Genomic DNA, 25324 nt, shown 5'->3' with positions numbered 1-25324 from the left:
GAAGGAACCGGCAGCGGCTGAAGTAACCCGTCAGGAGGTCGATTGGAAGTCTTACCAGTGGCACAAACCGAGCAAGCCAAAACAAAATCGTGAATGTCGCGAGCCATGAGTGGCCACCAGAATCGTTGCTTGACTAAAAAACTAGTGCGATTAACTCCTGGATGGCAAGCCACGTTGGAGTTATGACCCCACTGGATAACGTCGGACCGTAATCCCTCCGGCACAAACAAGCGATTCGGTGGGCAACCGGGCGGAGGCGTTACCCCTTCTAAGGCCTTCTTGACCCTCGATTCGACCTCCCATGTGAGTGTGGAAACGAATAGAGTCTCGGGCAAAATGCACTCGGGAGTAGACGGGCGTTCGGAAAAATCAAATATGCGGGATAAAGAATCAGGTTTGATGTTCTTGGAACCCGGACGGTATGAAAGAGAAAAATCGAAACGACCGAAAAACAATGCCCACCGAGCCTGCCTGGAGTTCAATCTTTTGGCGGTTCTAATGTATTCCAGATTCTTGTGATCAGTCCAGACAATAAAAGGTACCCCCGACCCTTCTAACCAGTGGCGCCATTCCTCCAACGCTAACTTAACTGCCAACAACTCTCTGTTACCAATGTCGTAATTGCGTTCGGCTGGAGATAAACGATGAGACAAAAACGCGCAGGGATGCATCTTGTCGTCTGTGGAAGAGCGTTGGGACAAAACTGCGCCTACTCCCACCTCTGATGCGTCGACCTCCACCACGAACTGACGTGATGAATCAGGGGCCACAAGGATGGGGGCTGAAACAAAGCGGCCTTTCAGTTTGGAGAACACAGCTTCGGCTGTGTCTGACCACCTGAACGTCGTTCTGGGGGAGGTCAAGGCAGTCAGAGGTGCGACTAGTTGGCTGAAATTGCGAATAAAACGCCGGTAGAAATTGGCGAATCCCAGGAACCTCTGCAGGGCCTTGCGGGAATCTGGGCTTGGCCAATCTACCACAGCCTTGATTTTCTCAGGGTCCATCCGCACTCCCTCAGACGAGACGATGTACCCTAGAAAAGGGACCGACTGTGCATGAAAATCGCATTTCTCCGCCTTGACAAAAAGCCCATTCTCTAGCAACCTCTGAAGCACTCGTCTGACGTGTTGCACGTGTTCCTGGAGAGAAGAAGAAAAAATCAATATGTCATCCAGGTAGACATATATGAACTGATCGATCATATCTCGCAACACGTCGTTGACCAGTGCCTGGAAAACTGCTGGGGAGTTGGACAGCCCGAACGGCATAACCAAATATTCAAAGTGCCCCCTGGGGGTGTTAAACGCAGTTTTCCATTCATCCCCCTCCCTAATGCGAACCAAATGATAAGCGTTACGTAAATCCAATTTTGTGAAGATGGATGCTCCCTGCAATCTCTCGAAGGCTGAAGACATCAACGGCAAAGGATAAGTATTCTTTACCGTGATGTTATTCAGCCCTCGGTAATCAATGCAAGGTCGCAGAGAACCATCCTTCTTCCCCACAAAAAAGAATCCCGCCCCCGCTGGAGAAGAGGAAGGGCGAATGAACTTGGTTGCTAGAGAATCAGAAATATATTTCTCCATAGCCTTCCTTTCTGGAATAGAAAGTGAATATAACTTGCCTTTCGGCAGAGACTTACCTGGCAGTAAGTCTATAGCACAGTCATAGGGACGATGCGGAGGGAGAGAAGCAGCACGAGACTTACTGAACACCTCCTTCAGGTCCAGGTACTCCGCGGGCACGTTAGACAAATCCGCTGCTTCCTCCTGAAACACAGAAACAGGCACAGACGAACAGGCAGACACGAGACAAGACTTATGACATTCCTTGCTCCACTCCAGTACTGATCTATGGTGCCAGTCCACTCAGGGGTTGTGAAGGATGAGCCAGGGATGTCCGAGGACGACGGGAGCAAGAGGTGAGTCCATGATGTAGAATGAAATAGTCTCAGAATGGTTGCCGGAAGTGGTGAGGGTAATGTCTTCAGTGCAAAGGGAAATGGTGGGGAGTTCTTGTCCGTTGAGTGCGTGAACTGCAATTCTGTGAGTGAGGGGTCTGAGGGGAATCTGAATCTTCTGTGCAAAAGTGTGGTCCATAAAATTACCTTCAGCCCCAGAGTCCAGAAGTGCATGGCAGTCGTGCTGTTGGACTGACCACCTGAGTCTTACCGGAAGGAGTGTGGAGGTAGATGTAATCGATGATGAGGTCTTCCTAGCGGAGATCCCACCCGATAGTAGCCTCAATCTTACTATCGGGCTTGGCCTTTTACCGGGCAGTTGTACGCGTAGTGTCCGGCTCCTCAACAATACAGGCAAAGGCCCTGGGATCTCCGCCTCTCCCTCTCCTCCCGGGAAAGCCGAGCTCGACCCACCTGCATGGGCTCGGGATCGTAGACGGGGCTGACCACGTCCCTGCCGCTGGATCGTGGCGGGTCGGTCCCTGCGAAGGAACGGGCGGACGGGACTCGGCGCTCGACCCTAGACAGTCGATTGTCCACCCGCAGAGCCAAGTCGACCAACCCGTTGAGAGTGGTGGGTAGATCCAGGGCATAGATCTCCCTCTGGACGTGGTCAGCCAGCCCATGCAGGAACATATCCCACTGCGCCTCCTCGTTCCAGCCGCACTCCGCCGCCAGGGTCCGAAACTCTATAGAATAATCGGAGACCGATCTCTCTCCTTGCTGCAACTCCGCCAGTCTTCTGGCTGCCTCCCTTCCAGAGACAGCCCTGTCGAACACTATTCTACATCTCGGCGGCGAGGGTCTGGAACGAGGCGCAGCATGGGTGTTGATTCTCCCACACCGCCGTTCCCCAAAGCGCCGCCTTCCCAGTCAGTAAGGTGAGGACGAACGCCACTTTAGCCTGTTCTGTGTCGAACGTGCGGGGCTCTAAAGCAAAGTGCATCGTGCAACGGGTCAAAAATGCTCTGCAGAAAGCTGGCTCACCGGCATAATGTTCAGGCACCGGAAGGCGGGGCTCTGACTGGGAGGGTCGCTCAGGTGGTGTGGGAGGAACGGCAGGTGTGGGCGGCGCAGTGGGACCCTGTAGGCGTTGGATCTGCTGGGTGAGCTCGGACACCTGCGTCACCAAAGCCTGTACTGCGCGGCCCGTGTCGCCGATCTCTTTCTGGTGAGAATCCATTCTCCTGATGCTATGATGAACAAACTCCTCCATCGATCTCTGAGTCGCACTCGCTGCTTCCATTTCTTGGTCAGATCGTTCTGTCATGGCGTGTGAAGAACGGCTGGAAGCAATAGCAAGTAAAACAGTATTTAATGATGGATGTGAAGCAGTACAGGCAGATGTAAACAGGTGACACAGGGACTTCGGTGGTCAGGATCCGTGATGAAGTGAAGTGCGGTGACGATGAGACGACAGACGAAACCCAGCGACGAAGACGAAGAACAGGAACACAAGGCAGGAACTGGACACCGGAACACCAACACGAACGACATCAAACAACGATCTGACAAAGATGATAGAACAGCGGTAAGTATAAGTAGAGTGGTGAGAGTGATTGCAGCTGGTGAAGTGGATGGGAATCAGCTGAAGTGGATCAGGTGATGTCATACACTCACGCCCACTACACACGTGCATTCATACCACAACATAAACACGAGACGAGAAGGAACAGAGAATGCGTCTACCGTGACAGTTCTCTGTTGCTTTTGTAAGCTCTCGCTTTTGTAAGACAAAATTATAAAAAGTAAAAATTAACATCCTGTGAAATACGTGCTCGCAAAGCATGTGCATGAAATGTGTTCTGCACAGTCCTCTTGTTCGTTAACATTGTCAGGGTCTGAATCGGGCTTGAATTGGTTCGAAATTACACTAGAGCAGAACTTGCAGTTATGGAGGGGCGGGAAAAATTTCCCGAACACACGTTAAGCGCTGCCAATCACAACACATTGGGCCAACTAACCAATCACAGCACATTTCGTATTTTGGAAGGAGGGGTTTCTTTGAAAATGGCATGTTCGAATCAGACTGAGGAGAGAGGTGCTGTAATATTGTAAATATGTGAAAAATAATGCGTTTTTTGAACAATCAAGCATGAAAACATTCTAGTACACCCCCAAAACAAAATCAAGACTTCGTAAAAGGGCATGATAAGACCCCCTTTTATGAAAGTGGGTGGAGCTAAAGAGTTATTTTTTGGCACATGTTGCTTTTTTTGACTCACTGATTGGTGTCATTTTCTGTAAACAGCATCATGGGTAATGTAGCTTTTCACTAGGAATTCTGCTGTTAAATACGATTATTTAAGCTGATAATCTAAAATATCGCGGGCTGACGGCTTCAAAAGAAGCAATACCACGGATAAACAGCCTCATAGCTGGAGTTTAAACTTCCGGAACCAGACTGTTGGACTTTATTTTAGACCTTGTTTTATCCTATCCGTCCTATGCCTAATAATTACTTCTATTTTTGCATGTTTCTTTAGTGGATAACCCACATGACTGGATGAAAGGACAAAGCATCAATGTGGAATTTCCATTCAAATCTATTGGGAAATAAGTAACCTCTGTTTCATTACACTTTAGCATGTATTGTCTAGAAGCTGATTGGGATGCCATCTGATTGGCATTCTGAAAGCAGGTGTGAAGGGGCTCGAGCCAAGTGTTCCATCTCCCAGCCTCCCTCATGGCCAGAGCAGAGAGAGGGGGGAGGACAGCACTTGACAGCAGTGACTGCGAGAGTGACGTGGTCCTGCCGCTGCGCATCTGTAATCGCCGGGACCCAAAGCTCTGTCTGTGCTGTCTGGATAAGTGACACCCACTAGAACATTGCCCGAAGTTCACCACGCCTGCGTGGCTGTGGCTGCAACAACTTAACAACCTGCGGTTTAGAGTGACGCATTTGATGATGATTTTAAGGAGGGAACAACCTGGACTGTGACCAAGGAATTGACTACTGCAGTTACACCACATTAAAATGCATCTTTGGTTATTAGAGATGAATAAGCAATTAAGCAGAGATCACAATGTAACCAAATATTCAAAACCAGTCAATGACCCACATTGGTCAAACACGCTGCATTTAAAGGGATAGTTCAGCCCAAAATTTAAATTCTGTCATAATTTATTCACCCTCAAGTTGTTCCAAACCTGTATGACTTTTTTTCTTCTGCTGAACGCAAAAAAGATATTTTGAAGAATGTTGGTAACAAAACAGTTGATGGGCCCCATTGACTTCCATAGTACGGGGGAAAAATGCTATGGAATAAAATGGGGCCCATCAACTGTTTGGTTACAGACATTCTTCAAAATATCTTCTTTTGTATTCAGCAGTAGAAAGAAATTCATTCAGGTTTGGAACAACATGAGGGTGAGTAGCCTAAATGATTACAGGATTTATATTTTTTGGGTGAACTATCCTTAAGTAAAGATTATGGATTCATAACAGAAAATCATAAAAGTATTCAATCGGAATTTTATCAGTGTTTGTATTACCGTATTCAAGTCAGTTGTCGTCTCGCGCACAGGCAGCAAATAGGCCAATTTGGCGCCAATTATAGTTAACCTCTTAAGACATTTTAAACTAAACATAGCCTATCTTAAAGACATTTTAAACAAAACACTAAACACTTTTGTAATATATTTGTGATATGTAAACTTGTAATAAAGTGATAAATGAAAACAATACTAATGTTTTGTCGACGTACCATCCCATAGTGATCTTAACGGGAAGCACAGCGGATTGTTGCCATGGTTACAATTAGTCATTCGAACGGGACTTCTCTTCCCTAACATCTTTTTACTGCATTCTGCTTTACTTGAAATATAACTTTTAGGGAACTTGGGTTAAATACACTATGTACTTTTAAGACACTCATCATCCCAAACTTTTGTCTTGACTTGTCAAGTGGAGCCTCATAATTAAAACAAAGTATTTTATAGCCTACATATTTTTCAAGGTAAGCTTGCAAAATATTTAGAGGACACCGTTTTACATTTCATTAATTAAAAAGAAGAAAAGATCAACATAAAGGATCCTAAATACCGTTGTTTTATGCATCTTCTTTCATACACAAACAGTAACACTCACTCTCAATGGCACACACATACACACACCGGCTCGATGACTCATTCAAACCGAAAACTGTTCACTTACGTTCATTCAAGTCCGCTCTCTCTCTCCTCTGCGCAGACGCAAGCTACTAAATGCGTGACACTTGTCGCTGACCGTGCCTATATAAATGCAAACTCCAGCCTTCCTTTGAAGTAGTCCTAAAAGTAACTTGATAGGCAACAACTGGAAGAGAGACGCACCTCGCAAAGTTCAAAAACCATCCAAGGATATACCAATTACGCACAGGTACGCAACATCTTGTTTAGAATAAGACAGCTCGTATTGAGGTAGCTTAAACCTTAGCAAATTACATGTTACCCTGGTAATCTTTATTATAGTCAGTTTTGTATTGCTATGGATGCGTCCTCGTGTTTTGCGCACAATGAGGCACCCATCTATCCAACTTTAAGGCGCGCGTAAATGTCCAAGTGGACTTCAAAATATAATATTGTGCAATGTAAATGTTCAGTAAGGTGTCTAAAAAATATAGCTACATCTGTCATGAATTGAGCTTTGTCCCAGAGTGCGCAAAACTGTTTTTGAGAAGTTGAATTCGTGCGCATAATTTACTCACTTCTCCCACAGATTCTCCTCGCCACTTTTTGACATGAAGCTCAATTTTCTCGTCACCACCGTGGCTCTGCTCGTTGCCTTTCCACCACCGTATGAATGTAGAGCTATCGAAAACAGCTCCAACCAGCCAGCAACGGACCCCGATGGAGAGCGACAATCCCCGCCGGTTTTGGCACGCTTAGGGGAGGAGTACTTCATCCGTCTCGGTAACAGAAATCAGAATTCTCCCCGATCCCCAGCCGACAGCTTCTCCGAGACATCCCAGTATTCCAAAAGAGCACTGCAGCTCCAGTTAACGCAGCGTCTATTGGAGGGGAAAGTTGGAAACATCGGCCGTTTGGATGGCAATTACGCGCTCCGGGCGCTCGACTCAATGGAGAGAGAGCGCAGGTCGGAGGAGCCACCGATTTCCCTGGATCTGACCTTTCATCTGCTACGAGAAGTACTGGAGATGGCCAGAGCCGAGCAAATGGCCCAGCAAGCTCACAGCAACCGCAAAATGATGGAAATATTCGGGAAGTAACACGAGCAAACCCATCAGCCAAAGATATTTTTACATTTAGCACATACATTAATATTCTGTACCATAGTGCTGCTTTTCCATCATGATCTATTTATACCGGTGACTTATTGTAGATATCTCAACGAAGGCGAATAGAGTACAGTAGGTGTATATGAATCAAAGTGTTCAGAAGCGCAAAACTGTCATCACTCTCCATCAATGTTATTGTATAAGTGATCATTCAAAACTGTAGATGAAGAAAACGGTCGGGTTTCTTTAAAAAAAAAAAAAAACACAATATTTTCCAGCACTGCATTATTTTATCTGACAGACTTGAGTTTCATTGTAACATACAGTACATTGTTTAAGTTTGTTAATAAACTAATGAGCAACCATTAATTTTTGTTGTGCAAGAGAATGTCTTATATTTATATTTTTCAATAAAAATTTGAAAGCCACCTCTTGTCTAGATTATTGACATGGACAAAGTGATTAAATAGTAAAAAAAAAAAAACAACAACTTATATTTCACAATCACAACATGTACACATATTTATAAATACAATCATGTTGTCAATATAACTGCAAAGAATCATGATATATTATCTTATGGCATTAAGGATCAATGAATGAGTGAGATAATTGACATGTATCTTGTTGCTAATTAGGTTTAACCGGGTGAGAACAATTCTTCCTTCATGTTTAATATTCCCCAAGAATTTAATCCATAATTTCAGTTACAATTAAAAGGGTAAACTTGACCATACAACACTAGAAGGTTAATTTTTACCACCTACCTTCAGATAACCTAGTAATTAAAACCAGCTCAAAAACAAGTCATAAACGCATAACCTCAGAGTATATTGCACATACACACTGAATTATTAATCAACATGCTTGCAATATACTTAATTTTTCAAAAAGGACATTGATTTCTGTCTGGACTTGGCAGCATGTCTCCAAAAAGAAAATTCACTTTATTTAGGATAAATGTTACTGGACAACAAAAACAGTATCCATGCATATTATGAAAAAGACAACTGATTAAATTGCAGAATAAACACTGGTGCTGACTGAAACGTTTCACACCAGACCAAATAACTGACGTGTGGTGACTCATTCTATCTATGCAGCAACTAGAAAAACCATGGGTGGAGTTTCACTGAACCATGTCTTAAATTTGATGGTTGAAGCACATCTATATCGACCAAAACTCAAATGCGAACTAAGAACATTTCAGTTCGCTTAAACCTCATGTTTTATGCAGCACCACAAAAGATCCATTCTTTGCCAGAGGTGGAATCCACACATGTTTTAGGGTTGTGCTCCCTGGGCCTCATTATGTTCGTTGTAGACGTTCTCTGTGTGTATCCAGTCACAGATGCACATCCTGTCACTGATCATCCTCCACTGGGCCAGAATATATGGATTACGCAATGTCCATGGCATCGTTATTTCAGCTCGACCACCGAGATGTGTGAACAACACTTGTTTACTCTTCGCCTGCAAAACCAGGGGAAGACAATCCTGTGAGCAATGAGATGTGGAGACTACTTTCACGCCGTGCTATGGATGTTCCTTCAAGCAGACCGGGGCATCTACTGTGTGTGATAAACCAATGCTTTCAGTCCAAATTGAACTGACTTGAATGTTGGTTTAAATTCAATATGTTACAAATGATCCCACTACATAAGGGTAACCTTTTATTCGTCGTTGACATTAATAGGAAATCCAGAACATTTATAGCAAATCATAACTCAAATACCACTGCTGTGCCAACGTGAACACTACTCCCTAGGCAGTAAACAACACCACAAATCTTGGAAGGGTTTCTCATGTCGTCTACATTTATATTTAGTCATGTACTGACTTATCTAAAACAGTAACTGAAACAAACACAAAAACAGTACCAGCACCTGAAATTCACTGGTCTGTGATTGTTGTGAAGAGGTCGCAAAAAGACCGTTGGATCAATATGTGTTGGTATGTGCACTTTGTGAAGTTAGGATGATGTGGCGGGTGTGCGTGCGCTCAGGGTTTGTGAGGGCAGAAGGGGCGGTAGGGTTTCCTTCAACTGGCCCAGTGAGTCGGCTTCTCCCGAGGCTGTCTGCCCTGCCCGGCCGTCCACATCGATGCCCACATCATCCTCGTCCTCCTCCTCTTCATCATCATCATCATCATCATCATCTGCAAAAGATGAGAGTATAAAGGGTCAGTCACACAGAACACGTTTTTGTATCCCACTGTGCTGCTTTTCCATTGATTTTCTATGCAAACATGCTCTATTTTATAAACACGGACGTATTTGACCGTTGCTTCTTTTGCAGCGCCTCTCGCATAAACGCATTCTAAAAATGCGGCGCTCAAGATAAAAGAAGTTCAACTTTTTTTAACTGCAAAAACATGTTCTAGTAGTTTAAAATGGAAAAGTTCAATTTTCTCTACCCTTTCTCAAGTGTGAAGATACCATCAACCCCATACTGATGATCCTATACAGAACTGACAGATTTTAGCACCACATTCCTGGTGGATTTTGTATAAAATTGGCTTTCAAATCTGATATACTAAAAAAAGCCAGGGAGGCTTTTGAACTGGTTGCCCATTGAGTTGCAATTTGAAAATATGCTTAGAGAGACTTCTGAATGGCACATGAAAACGTTATTTTCATACAGTAATCAGTTCAACAAGCTAACTTGATTTAAACCCACGCGTTGATAGTCAAAAGTTAATGAGCATTTTAGGCGAGCCGTACCTCTGGCGAAGTCGATATTGCGTAGGGCCATGCACTCTTTCTTGAAGCTCACAGAGTAAAGATCCATGTTCTCATAGCCGCGCTCAACTCTCTCCAGGTGCGAGGTATTCGATGCCTCTGCAATTCTTGCAAACAAGAAACCAATTCAGGGGATGTACAAAACGTGAAATACGCATTAATGTTGCAGAAAGGATCAACACTTACTTTTGAAAGAGGGGCTTGGAACTCTGAATGGCATGTATGAGAGAGAAAGAAGTTTATTTACGACAAGAGAACATAAAAAGTATCAAATATATTGAATTTCTACAGGGTTCCCACTCATCAATTTTCATGATCTTGTTCATTGCTGGCATAGATTTTCATGCCATTCATAGATTAAAAACATTATGCTTAATAGTGTACGAATGCCTCCAATAAGACCCTTAAACAGACAGAATGATATTTTCACACTAGCTTGGGGGCAAGTTTTTTTTCTCGAAACATTTACAAATATTTTAGAGCACAGCAAAACTAGGAAAGAGTATATTTCTCATTTCCATGAATTTTCTAGGCTTTAAAAAAATTACGATTTGTTTTTAAATATTCTAAAAAGAGAGCGCGAGAAAGTTTTCCATTATTGTGGTAAACGTGTTTCTATAATCCATCTTAAAGGACCTGTAAGAAAACAGCCATCTCAGGTTCTTCCAGTGTCTGTGTTCCTGTCTCCATTATTTTGGTCATGGTCTCCAGATGATCTCCATACTTCCTTGTAAGGCCACGTATGTAATTTAGTTTCTCTTCCTGTTCAGCATTCACTTTCAGGTTCATCTCTCTCTTCCTGTCCTCCAGGATAGCGTACAAGTGGTCAAACTTTTCACACACATTGGACTTCTGTCGCCTGCCATTTTCCTGTAAACATACAAATAATATACAGGTAAATATGAATACATTCATATTTATAAATGTACAGTATATAATAAAATCAAAGTATATGTATATTATGTAGTGTTAGTTTTAATCAGCATAAAAGTTATCTAAAGTGACACTTCTTTTGAACATTTTATACTTCAAAGAATCCTGAAAAAGGGTATCATGGTTTCCACAAAAATATTAGGCAGCACAACTGTTTTCAACATTGATAATAATAAAAATGTTTCTTGAGTAGCAAACTAGCATATTAGAATGATTTCTGAAGGATCATGTGACTGAAGACTGGAGTAATGATGCTGAAAATGCAGCTTTGCCATCACAGGAATAAATTACTTTTTTTTTTTATATATATATTTAAATAGAAACCAGTAATAACTAATAATATTTAACAATATTACTGTTTTTTTTTTCTTCTTCAAATAAATGCAGCCATGGTGAGCATAAGAGACTTCTTTCAAAATCATTTCAAAATCATACCTACCACTTTTGAGCGGTAATGTATATAATGTATCTATATGTAATCAGTCCTACTCAACCCGCTCCGAGTGGGATTCGAACCGGCGTCTCCAGAGTGGGAGGGCTAACAAGGCTAACAGGCTAAAGACCGCTCATGCACTTCTTGAGGCCAGGGGAGTGAGGTTTTACACGCATAGATCTTACTGGCCTAAGTCCGTTACACTCACCCCCCTAAACCTCACTCCCGTCCGGGTCACGGCACCAAATGTAACCGGTCCTATTCGACCCGCTCCGAGCGGGATTCAAACCGGGGTCTCCGGTGTGCAAGGCTGGCGCACTCACAAGGACACTAAAGACCGCAGCTTCTAGCTAGCATCAGTCGCTAGCGCGCCTCGTGAGTTACATAGCATAATCTGTGCAAATAATTTTACTAAAGAACGTCACTTCATGGATACTATTGGGTGGATGGAACACACCTTCAAATGTAACTATGGCTCACCATCGTTTTTTAAAGATTAAGGTTTGAAACTTTCACCTTGCAAATCAATAGTTTGACTACCTGTTTCTTTCCTTCGACCGCATCTAACCCTCAACCTTGCTCACAATGACTTTCCGTCAGAGGGGCCATATGCTCAACAGAGACGGCTCATTTCTGCTTGCTTGTCAATCATGGAGCCTCTGTGAACGCAACTGTGAGGTCTGGAGAGAATCCAGCTTCCTGCCTGCCTGCTCGTCCATGCCAGAGCGCGTGTATCTTTTGTCAGAGGAAGCGTTCTTACGTTCCTCATCAATAATCCTGTTCGTATGCCAGGCTTTGGGGAGGGAGAAGCCCCCACACAGGGTGACTAACCTCTATGGTTCTGCAGGTCTCCTCCAACTGACTGATGATGCCTTGGATTCTGTCATTATTGCCCACCATCATTGATATTCCATCCGTGAGCTCTGCCTGGAGATGAGGACGTGGGTAAGCATATTAACACACACACTGTAAAAATATATGCTGCGCAGACAAACGCATGCATGCCGATGCAAACTCTGGCGTACTTATGCAGACAATCACAAATATAAATATGCCCCGAAAGTGCTAGATTTTTTACCTTTTGCGTCTGGTAAATACTGTTAAGAGGGGCCACTTCACAGTCCTTATGGGAGCCGAACACTTTACACATTGAACAAGTGGGGACGCTGCAGGTCAGACAGTATATGTTGATTTTCTCATCCTCATGGATCTCACACATCGGCTGGTCATCCTTCCTCTCAGGAGACGGTCTGCTGCTGTGGAGAATTACAGATCCATGAGTATCAATGTCTGCCAACTGAGGTTAAACACATAACAAGTCAGAGTTTTATTTTTCAAAGGTTCGAAACCTCTTGGCTTTGCCTCAGATGAGGACAGGAGTTCAAAACAACTCTTACTGAAATAACTAGGGTTCACAAGGCCGTATTGAAGGTCTGTGATGTGTGTCAGTATGCCTAGGAGACTAAACACTGAGTGGTGGAACTAAAAATAAGTTTCCTGCCAGCTGACCGTCATCCTTAGCCTTCTGACCTGTCTGAGTCACAGGTCTTGGGAGTCACATGGACACCGAGGAATCTGTCTATACACACTGACAGACACTGAATTATAAAGCTTTAAAAGACCAACCTCTCATCCAAAATAAGCTATTTTTGAATTCATAAAGTGAAAGGCTTAAGTGCTATGCAAAGTGACGGGGTGGTAGAGAACCTAATAGTTCAACCCTGGGGAATTTCATTCTTAAAAGCATGTCTGCTCTTATTTTGAGTTTCTTCAGGTTTCTTAATTTCATGCACTTTACTAAAAGGATAAAGGATTATTACTCTGTAAGCTGCAATTATTACTTTAAACAGCTGTTTTAAACTCAAAAATCATTTTTGCTGGTATAAATTAATATATTTAGGTTGATTCAATATACCTTTTTCAGTATACCTTAACAAAAGAGGTAACTATGAAAGCCCATTTCCACCACATAAGAAAAAAAAAAAATATTCTGTAGTAATTCATGATTACGACAAGAAAGGTCATAATTATTACATAAAAGTCTAAATGAATCATGAGATAAGAAGTCAAAATAAAAATTGACGAAAATACTTTTTAATGTCCTAATTTCGCTGTTTTAATGTCATAATTTTGACATGTCATAATTAATTTCAACTTTTTGTCTCATAATTATGACTTTTTGGCTCGATTTCAGAGACAGGTTTAGATTAAGCCAGGATTAGGCCTTAGTTCAATTAGGAAAAGTAGCTTTTATAATCGTGCCTTAGAAAAAAACATTACTGATGTGCATCTTGAGACAAAACAATGTCACTGGCATATTTTAAGACAAAGGCAGTGCAAGTTGCTTTCAGTTAAAACAGCTCAAACATGAATTTTAGTCTGGGACTAGACCTTGTCTGTGAAACCGAGTGTGTATGTCATCACTATGATTTATTTACCAAACTGAAAATGACTCGTGGTTCAAGAGTCAGTTGTGCACTCTGTAACGATTCAACCTACTTCATTCTGTATTACACAAGGGATCTTGTTAAACCACATGGACATCCTATTAGAGCTTCCTGAGGTGTCCGTTTCCCAGATCTAACCTGATGTACTCCTGTTTGTACATGTCAATGATGTTTTCCACCAAAAGGTTTCTCTGCAGACCGTAGACACCATGGCGGTCCAGCACAACTTCATGCCTGCAGGATGGACACCTGAAACGGCCCCCGGATGTCACGGAGCCTCCTCTGGTGGGAAGGTATGGATTTGAGGACTGTATGAGAAGTGTGTATAGGACAACAAATTAATAAAACATTAAAAAAAAAAATAATAATTGACTGTTTATTTACAAATATTCATATATTTTAGCTTTCTGTGTAAGGTACATCCCAAAAAAAACAATTTGTTTTAAAGTAAGTGAATGAGCCGTAGCAACACTCTGATAGCCAATGATAAAACTACTGTAATATAAATTATAATACAAATCACAGTTAATGTTTTAATTTTTTTAAAATAATTTCTGAAAACATCCACACCGTTAAAACAATTTATTACTTTTTTAAAAGATGGGATATCAATTTTTGTGTGATAGGCTAAATGATGTTGACAAACAAAAAATATTGAAACTGTACCTGGAAAATGTCATTAGCACATTTCCGGCAGAGATTGTGTTGACAAGGAAGAATCACAACCGGTTTCGTGAACATTTCCAGACAAATGGGACAAATAAGTTGCTTCTCCAAGCTGTCCATCCTGATTTGACGAGCAAAGGCTCCACTGACGTTGAGAATGAGACTGTTGTTGATCGAGGAAATTAAATTGTCCTAATTCTTGTGAACGGGGTGAACTCAGGCCCTCGCCATTGCCCCAACCGCCTGTCTGTACCCTCTATAATGAGGCTTGGCATTCCCCCACGCCACGGCCCACTATCAGCGAGCGCTGTTTTTAGAAAGCCGCACGTCAGAGGATGCCATGTTTACTTGCCCATAAATGAAAATGATACTGTTGACTGTTGCATCTCTTATTAAACGTAACAAACACAGGGAACTCATAGAAACATCGAATTTAAACATATTTAATACGTAAAAAAATTACATAATTAAACTTAAATATAAATTTAATTTTAAAACTGGAATGCTAATAGGATATGACAGACGTGTAATGAAAACACGCGATTCAATGCATCACGCAGTAGTAGCCTATGCAAGTGCCAAGAAAAAAAAACATAACTCGCAACATTTTTAAACGTTTTTATAGACTTTACAATATTCCCTTTAACATAATTCTGGTAAGAGAATATAACAGTACAATAATGGCAACGCTGTTTAGAAAAAGGTCTGGAGAATGCGGGCATCGATCCCGCTACCTCTCGCATGCTAAGCGAGCGCTCTACCATTTGAGCTAATTCCCCATATGTACTAGCTCAACGGCTAGGTTTAAGAAAATGACGAAACTGCTGCGAATATCTGGAATGAGTTTACTTGACAGATTACTTCTGTTCTGCTGTTTCATTATGTGGAATGTTGTAATAGAAGTTTACCATCATCATGTATCAATGTATCTCAATTTTGCACTTTTGTGAAAGTATTTGTAGGCTAATGTTGACCATTTGGTTACATTATTTTTGCCTTTCAGTTTTGTTAGATGAAACGACGCGGTTGTTATTTCTAACGAAAATAATCTGTTGATAATTCAATATGATCTACATCCCCTTTTTAGTCTAGAAATTACACATTGTATAATTAACAAAAAAAACCCGACTAACTTTAAAGTTATCACTAACTTTACTGAATAGACTGGGCTGATGTGTAAAACTATACTCAGGCTCGCCACCTAACCATAATACTATATAAAATATAACTCAGGGCTCGACATTAAGGCTTTTCATGTGCTTGTCCTTCGAACCAGTAAATCGGCCACTCACTTGTCCAAGTAAAAAATGTGCTTGTCCAGAAAAAATAGGATTTTTTTTTTGTGTTGTAAATATAATTTATTCTGAAGCAATATTCTCATCAGTGTTCAGTCAGCTTTGCATATTTATGATATTTTAACCTTTAAAGGGCATTTTCCCCTGATCGTTATATGCTTCATCTTTCATTTTAAATTCTTAAATTTGATCAATAAATTAATTACAATAAGACACTATATGGCTGTTCAAATTAAATAATTTACACTGAAAAATTTCAACTGCATTAAATAATGTTATGCGCGGCGGCTTATGAGGAGAAATGGAAACAAATGAGCGCGGCTCACACAAAGAAACTCTGTGAACATACAGGGTAACTTATTAACTTATTTGTAACATGTAATGATACAGTTTTCATTGAATGATTCAGCGTTTTGAACGAATCGTTTGAATAAATGGCTCAATGACTCACTCATTAAGACGGTCACCTGCCGCCACCTACTGGTGGTTTAGTTTTGTGTTCAAAAGTATAAAATTTCATGTTTTGTCTATTCCAAAAATATTCTAAACTATTTTAAACAATCTCATAACATTATTTAATGCAGTTGAAATTTTTCAGTGTAAATTATTTAATTTGAACAGCCATATAGTGTCTTATTGTAATTAATTTATTGATCAAATTTAAGAATTTAAAATGAAAGATGAAGCATATATTTAAAACAATCAGGGGAAAATGCCATTTATAAAGGTTAAAATATCATTGTATCATTGTCTAAAATAGTTTAAAATATTTTTGGAATATACAAATAATATGAAATATTATACTTTTGAACATGAAACTAAACCACCAGTAGGTGGCGGCAGGTGACCGTCTTAATGAGTGAGTCATTGAGCCATTTATTCAAACGATTCGTTCAGGAATGATGGAGTTTAATTGGTCATTATATCTTTGACTCAACCGAATCGGTTCAAATCGCTGAATCATTCAATGAAAACACGGTTCCGGTGAGATACGTTAGGTTTTGCTATGATCTTTGTTTGGAACTATTTTCGCTGCTGAAACAGTCAATATTGTGTCTAAAATGTAAGTGACTTATTGATTACTTTGAACTGTCATATGAAATCAGTGTCACATTTTCAATCGTGATGGTATTCAACACTCTCGGTCCTGTGATGTTGGTTAACTGTATCATATCATGTTACAAATAACGTTATAAAAACTCCAGATGAATTTTTACCGCTGTATGTTCATTGTTCACTGAGTTTTTTTGTGTGAGCCGCGCTCATTTGTTTCCATTTCTCCTCATAAGCCGCCGCGCGAGCCTCAACAACAGCACAACCTTGGTACCGTCCATAGGTAACATTACCGTCAGACAGTCAGCGGCTGTTTGCGGATTGGTTGGCAGTACAACAAAAGTTTAGAAAAACATTTTTTATTTTATTTTCTCCTACAAAATCCGGAGGTCGAACACTTCATGACGGGTTCCTTCGATAGCTCAGTTGGTAGAGCGGAGGACTGTAGAGGAAACACTGTAATCCTTAGGTCGCTGGTTCGAATCCGGCTCGAAGGAAACATAGTTTTTGATTTTTGATAATAGTAGGTGTTCTCAGTGGAGTTGCATTGGACATAGTATTCGTTCCATTACAAATCAAAACCTCTGAAGACAGACCAAAGGGCTCTGTGCACATTATATTGCAGGAAGATTTTTTGAAACAAGAAACACCCCAAACTATATTCAAGGTACAGAAATATCTTAATTCTTATTTTGAAAACCTGTAAGACATAAATTTATTATTTAAAGGAGAACCATTCATCATTTTTTAAATCACATTATCTGTTTTAATTGCACATTAAGCATAAGAATAATATAATATCTGTTATTTACAGACAGCATGACTAAACAAAGCTTAAGAGGGTGAGTATTTTTGCTTTCTCTGTCCTAAAATAAGCAGTATATTGTAAAATACATCGATATATTCAAAAAGAATTTTAAAATTAGTATCTATCAATAACTCGTTTGCATCTAGGTGTATGTTCTGTGTCCATCCCCGATCAGCTGGGTCTTCTCACTAGCATTGGTTGGCTGCAGCACAATCGGAGTGTCACCATCTGAAAAAAAGAAAGAAAAATCACAGGTAAAAGAGGTCACATATGATCATCAATATGGAATAAACAAGAGGTTACTCTGTCTAATGTCATGCCATTTCACACTTCTAATTGAACTTCCTGCTGAAATGAAAAGTGTTTTGTACGCTCCAAGGACGTCCCAGCAATCTGCCGTTAGCCTGCCCCTGCTGGCTGCACTTTTATGACCTCATTGAGCTGGCTCTGTAACACTGGTTTGAAGGGCAGCCCACTGTCCACTGACTTACCTTATGCTGAAAAAATAAGATTCTAAGACCACATGGGTGGATTTTTAGAGACTACTTGAGCAGAATATGATTTGGGCATGACTTTTTGCACTGCACTAATATAAATGCTATAAAACAGGTGCATCTACGCCATCATGGAGTTTCCGCAACGGACTAAAAAATAAAAATGTATTTGCAACTTATTAGTTCACAACTATGACTTTTGTGAGTTTATCCCCGGTTTTACAGACAAGGCTTAAGCCTAGCCTTGGACTAAAATGCATGTTCGAGCTGTTTTATCTAAAGGCAACTTGCAACCGTCATATCTTAAAATAAGTCAGTGCCATTGTTTTGTTTCAAGATTCATACCAATAATGTTTTTTTCGAATGCACATTTATAAAAGCTAATATAAAAGTCCTAATTTAACTAAGGCCTAATCCTTGGCTTAGTCCAAGCCCTGTCTGTGAAACCGGCCAAATATCTCACAATTCAAAAAAAAATAAAAAAAATAATGATGATGATAATAAAAAAAGAATTGAGAGATTTAAACTCAGAATTGCAAGAAATAAAGTCAGAATTCTGAGATAAAAAGTTGCAATAACCTTTTTTATTTTTTAATCCGTGGTGGAAACAAGTTTCCATACACTATACTTTATTAATATTAAAAAGCAGGATATTGTGCCCTTTGTGTTCTCAGGTTGTTTGGGTGAATGCAAGTCAACTAAAACAGAAGAGCAAGTCAAAAGTGTATTTTTACATGGAAGATGTAGTTAGGGTCTAAATAAGACAAAAGGCATTTTTGTCAGTACCATCTTGCATGCCGCCTTTGAAATGCAAGGAAAGAAAACATTGTTTATTTTTATTGTGAGAATGCTATAAAAAACTAGTATGCAAACGCACTTTGAGAAATGACTCAGATGGCAATTATCACTTTTGTGAGGGACTACAGCACAAGATGTAAAAAAAAAAAAAACTCCTACAGCTCACTGGCAGAAGAACGGCGTATTTTATCCAAACATCTGGCTCAGAAGTATCAATTCTATTTATTTTTGTAAGCAGGGTGACTTATGTTAAAAGCTATTCCCTCAGCTGATAAGCCATAATCTGTTACATCAAAGCCTATTTTTCTGTTTAAATATTTCATGAAGTTTTTTAATTAGTAAATTATCATATAAGGCTTTTTTTTATTATTATAGGAAGATTTAGTTGCATAATGTCATATTTAAGTCTTTATAAAGTCTTTCCGCTTTCCATAGAATAATCTATTTTGAAGATTACCAGCAGTACATTCACAATTAAGACATGAAGATGATGCTGTTATGAGAACTAAATGTGATGCTGTAATTTTGGGATGTGTCCCTTTTAATTTTTTTTATCCACTTTTTTTCTGGCTGTAGAGTGACTGAGGCATGTTCTGTACTTATATACCATTCCAAAACTGAGTGTGACCACCTGAAGAACACATCTAAAGTGTTTGCGCATGTCCTTTTACCTCTCTCGTTGTCCGTACGGATCTGCTCCTCCAGGTCTTCAGGAGACACATAGCACTCAGTGTCCTCTTCTCCAGGTGTGTGTGGTTTGCACTTTCCACAACAGCAGTTGAAACAGCAGCACAGACAACAACAGAAATAGCAACCTGTCAGCACGCCGCAGATGGCAAACAGACCCTATAAATGAGAATGTTCGAAATCAGACAGGCACACAGCGTCATGGTTTAGTTTAGATAAAAATGCATTCAAAATATCTACATTACAGTGTCCATATTATATAATATTGTTACAAAGTTATACAAGTGTGTATATATATATATATATATATATATATATATATATATATATATATATATATATATATATATATATATATATATATATACACCTAAAGGATTATTAGGAACACCATACCAATACTGTGTTTGACCCCCTTTCGCCTTCAGAACTGCCTTAATTCTACGTGGCATTGATTCAACAAGGTGCTGAAAGCATTCTTTAGAAATGTTGGCCCATATTGATAGGATAGCATCTTGCAGTTGATGGAGATTTGTCGGCTGCACATCCAGGGCACGAAACTCCCGTTCCACCACATCCCAAAGATGCTCCATTGGGTTGAGATCTGGTGACTGTGGGGGCCATTTTAGTACAGTGAACTCATTGTCATGTTCAAGAAACCAATTTGAAATGATTCGAGCTTTGTGACATGGTGCATTATCCTGCTGGAAGTAGCCATCAGAGGATGAGTACATGGTGGCCATAAAGGGATGGACATGGTCAGAAACAATGCTCAGGTAGGCCGTGGCATTTAAACGATGCCCAATTGGCACTAAGGGGCCTAAAGTGTGCCAGGAAAACATCCCCCACACCATTACACCACCACCACCAGCCTGCACAGTGGTAACAAGGCATGATGGTTCCATGTTCTCATTCTGTTTACGCCAAATTCTGACTCTACCATCTGAATGTCTCAACAGAAATCGAGACTCATCAGACCAGGCAACATTTTTCCAGTCTTCAACTGTCCAATTTTGGTGAGCTCTTGGAAATTGTAGCCTCTTTTTCCTATTTGTAGTGGAGATGAGTGGTACCCGGTGGGGTCTTCTGCTGTTGTAGCCCATCCGCCTCAAGGTTGTGCGTGTTGTGGCTTCACAAATGCTTTGCTGCATTCCTCAGTTGTGACAAGTGGTTATTTCAGTCAAAGTTGCTCTTCTATCAGCTTGAATCAGTCGGCCCATTCTCCTCTGACCTCTAGCATCAACAAGGCATTTTCGCCCACAGGACTGCCGCATACTGGATGTTTTTCCCTTTTCACACCATTCTTTGTAAACCCTAGAAATGGTTGTGCGTGAAAAAACTGAACAGATTGTAAAATACTAAGACCGGCCCGTCTGGCACCAACAACCATGCCACGCTCAAAATTGCTTAAATCACCTTTCTTTCCCATTCTGACATTCAGGGTGTATTCACACCTGCCTTGTTTGGTTCGATTGAATCGAACTCTAGTTCGTTTCCCCCTTTGGTGCGGACCTTTTGGGCAGGTGTGAATACAGCAATCGAACTCGGGTGCGGACCAAACAACCGAACCGAGACCCAGCTGAAGAGGTGGTCTCGGTACGGTTCCAAACGAACTCTGGTACGGTTCGTTTACGGTGTGAACATGAACCGACCCAATTGCAAGAAACCACTGCGCCTTTGAGTTAACAGGCTTCCGTAGTCGGAGATTTTGGCATAATGGTTTGTGTTATTGTTGTTCAAGTGCGAAAGAGAATTCCATTCCGGCGCGCTGTCTGGCCACACGATACTGTTGCGCGTCTTTCCGTGTGTGCATCATTGGAATGGAATGAATGAGTGTGTGCATCAGGACATTCACATACAGAGCGTTCTCTTTAGTCTAATCGCGCATAGATGCAAAAAAAGCTTTTGCAGTTCATATAATGTAACGATAGTTAATACAAGGATGATGCTGCGTTAAACTGGACAGACTTAATCGCAAGCGTTAACATTGACAGCACTTGTTAGCAGTATATACAATAAGAATCTCATTATTTGAATGTGTGAACATAGCCCCTCTCTATGAATGAAAACCTTATCCGTCTTCTGTGCAGTTTCTTCATATTGCGTTTGTACAGAATAACACAAAATTAGTCAAATAACAAATATTGCAGTGCGAAATATCTCCATGCTGACTTTGCTGAGCCTTTTTTGCACTTCCTGATTTCCCTACTTGAGAATCCTTGTCCAATGAATGGACGACCTTAGCACACGTGTGGTTTTGTTTACAAATTTTGGTTCACTTGCAAAAAGAGCAGTGTGAAAGCGAACCGTACCAAAAAATATATATATATATATATATATATATTTGGTCCGGACCAAAGCAAGTGAACTATCGGACTTTCCTGATGTGAATACACCCTCAGTTTGGAGTTCAGGAGATTGTCTTGACCAGGACCACACCCCTAAATGCATTGAAGCAACTGCCATGTGATTGGTTGATTAGATAATTGCATTAATGAGAAATTGAACAGGTGTTCCTAATAATCCTTTAGGTGAGTGTATTTCCATATTCATAGAACCACGTATACTAATGAGGCAAGGGTGTAGAGTTACATTCAAGCTATTTTAAGGCATGAAGAAATTGTTTTTCCAAGGATTTTTTTTTTAATGTCATTTCAGTGATCAAAGATGAGTTTTAAGGGATATAATTATTGACTACAGGGGGAATTTAATTAGTTCTTATTTATGTTCCAGGCAGCATTAAAGTCACCATGCATGAAATATTTTTTTTATGGAATAGTGCACTATTTATTATAAATCATTTATCCGTGCACATAAATTTTTTTTTTTTGTGCCCTCATAATCTTTAATCAAAATAACTTGCAATGACACCTTCTCTGATTACATGTTTTTTGACATGAAGGCAGGATCAACCTGTCACTCACATTACATCACAGCAATAGTGAACCACAACGATCCAATCAATTCCTGATGGACAAAATCAAGTCCCGCCCAACATTTTTTCTTGTCCGAGAAGCCGCTTCACTCGGATTTACGTCACAATAAGGAAGAAAAAACTGCCGATTTTACATTCTAATATTATTTCTATTCCATCTTTTATAGAATTATACTTGGTATCTATTAATACCAAGTACATTTTTCGCTATAAAATAATGTACAAATATTTGAACATGGTTTCAAGTATATAAAGTCAAAAATGCAGGAATAAAAGAGACAATAAAATGCACTGTAAAAATATATTTTCAGGTAACCAAAAAAACCCCACCTAAATTTGCTGCAAAAATATTATTTATTTAATATGACTAATAGGTATTGTGTTTATATGATATATAATTAAAATAATTTATTGTGTAGATTACACCAACAAGATAATTTTTTAAGTTTCAGGTCATAAAATAATAGCTACTTAAAGTAAAAAAAAAAATTCTGTATAGAAACAAGACTGATACCGCACCTTTGCCCACCAGCTGGAGAGCATGAAGTACGTGTTCACGTTCTCCTCCCCGAACTGCTGCGACACATACAGACCCAGGGAGCCATACTTGTCATAAATGTTCCTCTTAGTGACGTCAGACAGCACAGCATGGGCATTGTTGAGCTCTTTAAATTTGTCAGTGGCATCGGGGTTCTCGGGGTTCTTGTCAGGATGATATTTCAAAGCGAGCTTCCTAAAAAAGAAAAAAAAAAGGTTGAGGACATTTTAAAGATGAAAAATTCCTTCGAAACATGCAATGCAAAAAGCATACCTGACCTGAGGATCATAGACATATTAGGAATGAAACAGAAGAACATATGTAAAATCAGGAAATACATTTCAATGACCTCAGAAATACAAAAATCTCTGCGAGAATGTGCCCTTTGTATGCACCTAATGAAAGTGGCATAAAACAACCGTTAGTTTATAAAAGGAAACAACTACTTTTGGTCTCACACACAGTGAGAGGAGACTCATTACCATGTGGCCAGTTTAAAATGCTGTGTGTCTGTTTGATGATCTCAGCAGGGTGTGATCTTTAGTGGCTAGCTGTCTTCTGCGCACGCTGCTTGACCTGTGTGTGTGTCGGCAAGACCGCAGACCCCATTAGCGCCTCGGCACACGAGGGGTGGTGAAGAGAGGAACGTCACCAAGGTTGACATTTTTTCCCATTAGAACCAGCAGTGTATTGCAAGCGTCTCTGTCTCTGACTCAGTTCAGGTCTGCGCTGAATGAATGCCAGCATGTCCAAACTCAGCGCAACACTTTTCAAAACTCTCTGCAGCAATAAGGAAGAGTTTGACATTTTATAATGCAGTGAAATGTAATATCCTTCAGCTCCAAATGGTTGTGGATGATCGAATATCAAACTATAAATATTTATAGTAGTTTGTAAAAGCCACGGAGAGCAGTATAAATCTATTAATACCATTTAAAAATAGCCAAGAGTTTGAATCTTAAAAACATTACATGAACATAGTCTCTATATTATTTTATTTTTTTTACATATCTTTTGTTGTTGCTGAACCAAAAAAATTAATGTATAATTTATCATTCTCAGAGCATGCTCGCTTGTTAATTTTTGATTAAGCCAATGCCGTCTGCAAGAGTTGCGATGATTATATATTCATTGACAGCAAACAAGTGCTGTTAAAATGCTAACCATTTAAATGCCTCCTTGAACAACGTGTAAATTAGAGCAATTAGATTCTATGATTGTTGGAACATCAGTATGGCGCTTGAAACACACTTGTCTAATGAAGCTCTCCTACTTGTTGCTTTCATGTTTTAGTGTACAAAATACAGAAGAAGCTGTGCAGCCACAGAAAAAAAAAATTCTCATTCATTCATATATACAGTATATATATATTCTCTTATAAGTATGGAAAAATGTATGCTTTGAATATTTTTTTCCCCTGCAGCATTATGTTTTGTGCAGTTTTTATACCAACCAATAAGTGAAACCTACAAGTTATGATACTAAACGTCAAGATATTACTCCCAAAGGCAAGGCTGTCGTGTTTCCATGCCGCTATCTAACTTACTGTATAGTGCAGAATCATTCATGCACATACACACGTCATGCACCACGAACATGCTCTCGTATGTGAGATTCTTTCTTCATTCCTGATCCCAGTCAAATAAAGGATGCCATCTGTTCAGCATAATGAATATTTCAGTTTTGTGGAAGTCATATTATATTCATGCAGCTCCACTGCAACTGATGGCTGAGATTATAGAGGAACGTGTCGCAGTTTGGCACTTTCTCCATCTTTTGCTCCCTCGTTCACCCCTGTCTTCCTACATATAGTATCTGAACGTTTTACCTAGTAACCAGAACCCAATATAAATGAATCTCGGGACAAATAAGAGTGTGAATCACGTCTTACCTGTAGGATCTCTTGATGTCATCATGGGTGCAGTTCTTGTCAAGGCCAAGAACCTGGTACAGAGCCTCTCCTGATGTGGACAGGGCCCGTTGCCTTTGCTCAGCCATGATCTTAAACCATTACCTTAACATCAAAAGAACAAATCAACCATCAATAAATTGTAGAAGACAGTAGGTCAGGTCCGGTTCTCCTGTGTGGTGAACAAGATACAAATGACGTTTGGTTTGAGACTTACAACGTCACTCTTTCCACAACAACCCAGACCTGGTTGACTTTTTGTTTAGGTAAGTTTGCAAGCAATCCCTCTCTTTGTAAGAAAAGACATCCCTTGAAAGGTTATTGCAGATAATGTCTGTCCAAAACACCCTCCAATCCCCACTCCTGAATAATTCCATCTTTCATAAAGAGCCTTCATTGAATATTAAAT

At 40.3% G+C, this 25324-nt stretch overlaps 3 protein-coding genes, 1 long non-coding RNA gene and 2 other non-coding genes across 15 annotated transcripts in view; 4 read left to right on the top strand and 2 right to left on the bottom strand.

Annotated features, from left to right (window-relative positions):
* Positions 1-6206: 6206 nt before the first annotated feature.
* crhb (corticotropin releasing hormone b) lies at positions 6207-7607 on the top strand. The gene is made up of 2 exons (XM_056249050.1): positions 6207-6320; positions 6660-7607. The coding sequence occupies exon 2, from the start codon at positions 6682-6684 to the stop codon at positions 7168-7170; it is 489 nt and encodes a 162-aa protein (XP_056105025.1). The 5' UTR covers positions 6207-6320; positions 6660-6681; the 3' UTR covers positions 7171-7607.
* A 1232-nt stretch (positions 7608-8839) lies between these two features.
* Positions 8840-14721, bottom strand: trim55b (tripartite motif containing 55b). 3 transcript variants are annotated; one of them, XM_056249039.1, is made up of 8 exons: positions 14399-14714; positions 13871-14040; positions 12364-12538; positions 12117-12212; positions 10556-10789; positions 10106-10128; positions 9902-10026; positions 8840-9336 (listed from the first exon to the last, which is right to left on the bottom strand). In XM_056249039.1, exons 1-8 carry the CDS (start codon positions 14516-14518, stop codon positions 9152-9154), a joined length of 1128 nt encoding a protein of 375 aa, XP_056105014.1. In that variant the 5' UTR covers positions 14519-14714; the 3' UTR covers positions 8840-9151. The 3 variants fall into 3 exon arrangements, with proteins under 3 accessions (XP_056105014.1, XP_056105013.1, XP_056105015.1); XM_056249038.1 differs by having other exon boundaries at positions 12364-12541; positions 14399-14706; XM_056249040.1 differs by lacking the exon at positions 12117-12212 and having other exon boundaries at positions 12364-12541; positions 14399-14721.
* Positions 14722-15104: 383 nt separating this feature from the next.
* Positions 15105-15177, bottom strand: trnaa-agc (transfer RNA alanine (anticodon AGC)). The gene has a single exon. It is a non-coding gene; the product is annotated as a tRNA-Ala (tRNA).
* Positions 15178-17157: 1980 nt separating this feature from the next.
* On the top strand, positions 17158-17243 carry trnay-gua (transfer RNA tyrosine (anticodon GUA)). The gene is given in 2 exon segments: positions 17158-17194; positions 17208-17243. It is a non-coding gene; the product is annotated as a tRNA-Tyr (tRNA).
* A 112-nt stretch (positions 17244-17355) lies between these two features.
* On the top strand, positions 17356-18200 carry LOC130083962 (uncharacterized). Its single transcript, XR_008806884.1, has 3 exons — positions 17356-17413; positions 17561-17588; positions 17701-18200. It is a non-coding gene; the product is annotated as an uncharacterized LOC130083962 (long non-coding RNA).
* Positions 18201-19415: 1215 nt separating this feature from the next.
* pde7a (phosphodiesterase 7A) overlaps positions 19416-25324 on the top strand; it is a 47742-nt gene continuing 41833 nt past the window's right edge. For 4 of the 8 annotated variants that reach the window (XM_056249027.1, XM_056249026.1, XM_056249025.1 and 1 more), the window contains exon 1: positions 19417-19592. In XM_056249027.1, the coding sequence (XP_056105002.1) occupies positions 19506-19592 (87 nt within the window). In that variant the 5' untranslated portion in view covers positions 19417-19505. Of the gene's footprint in view, positions 19593-25324 lie in introns of all 8 variants that reach the window. The other 4 variants (XM_056249034.1, XM_056249029.1, XM_056249028.1 and 1 more) reach the window with 2 other exon arrangements.

Source organism: Rhinichthys klamathensis, unplaced genomic scaffold (genome assembly GCF_029890125.1).
Source record: "Rhinichthys klamathensis goyatoka isolate OS25496 unplaced genomic scaffold, OSU_Roscu_1.1 h1tg000059l_1, whole genome shotgun sequence".
NCBI classification, from domain to species: Eukaryota; Metazoa; Chordata; class Actinopteri; order Cypriniformes; family Leuciscidae; genus Rhinichthys; species Rhinichthys klamathensis.
This window is presented reverse-complemented; position numbering and strand designations above follow the sequence as displayed.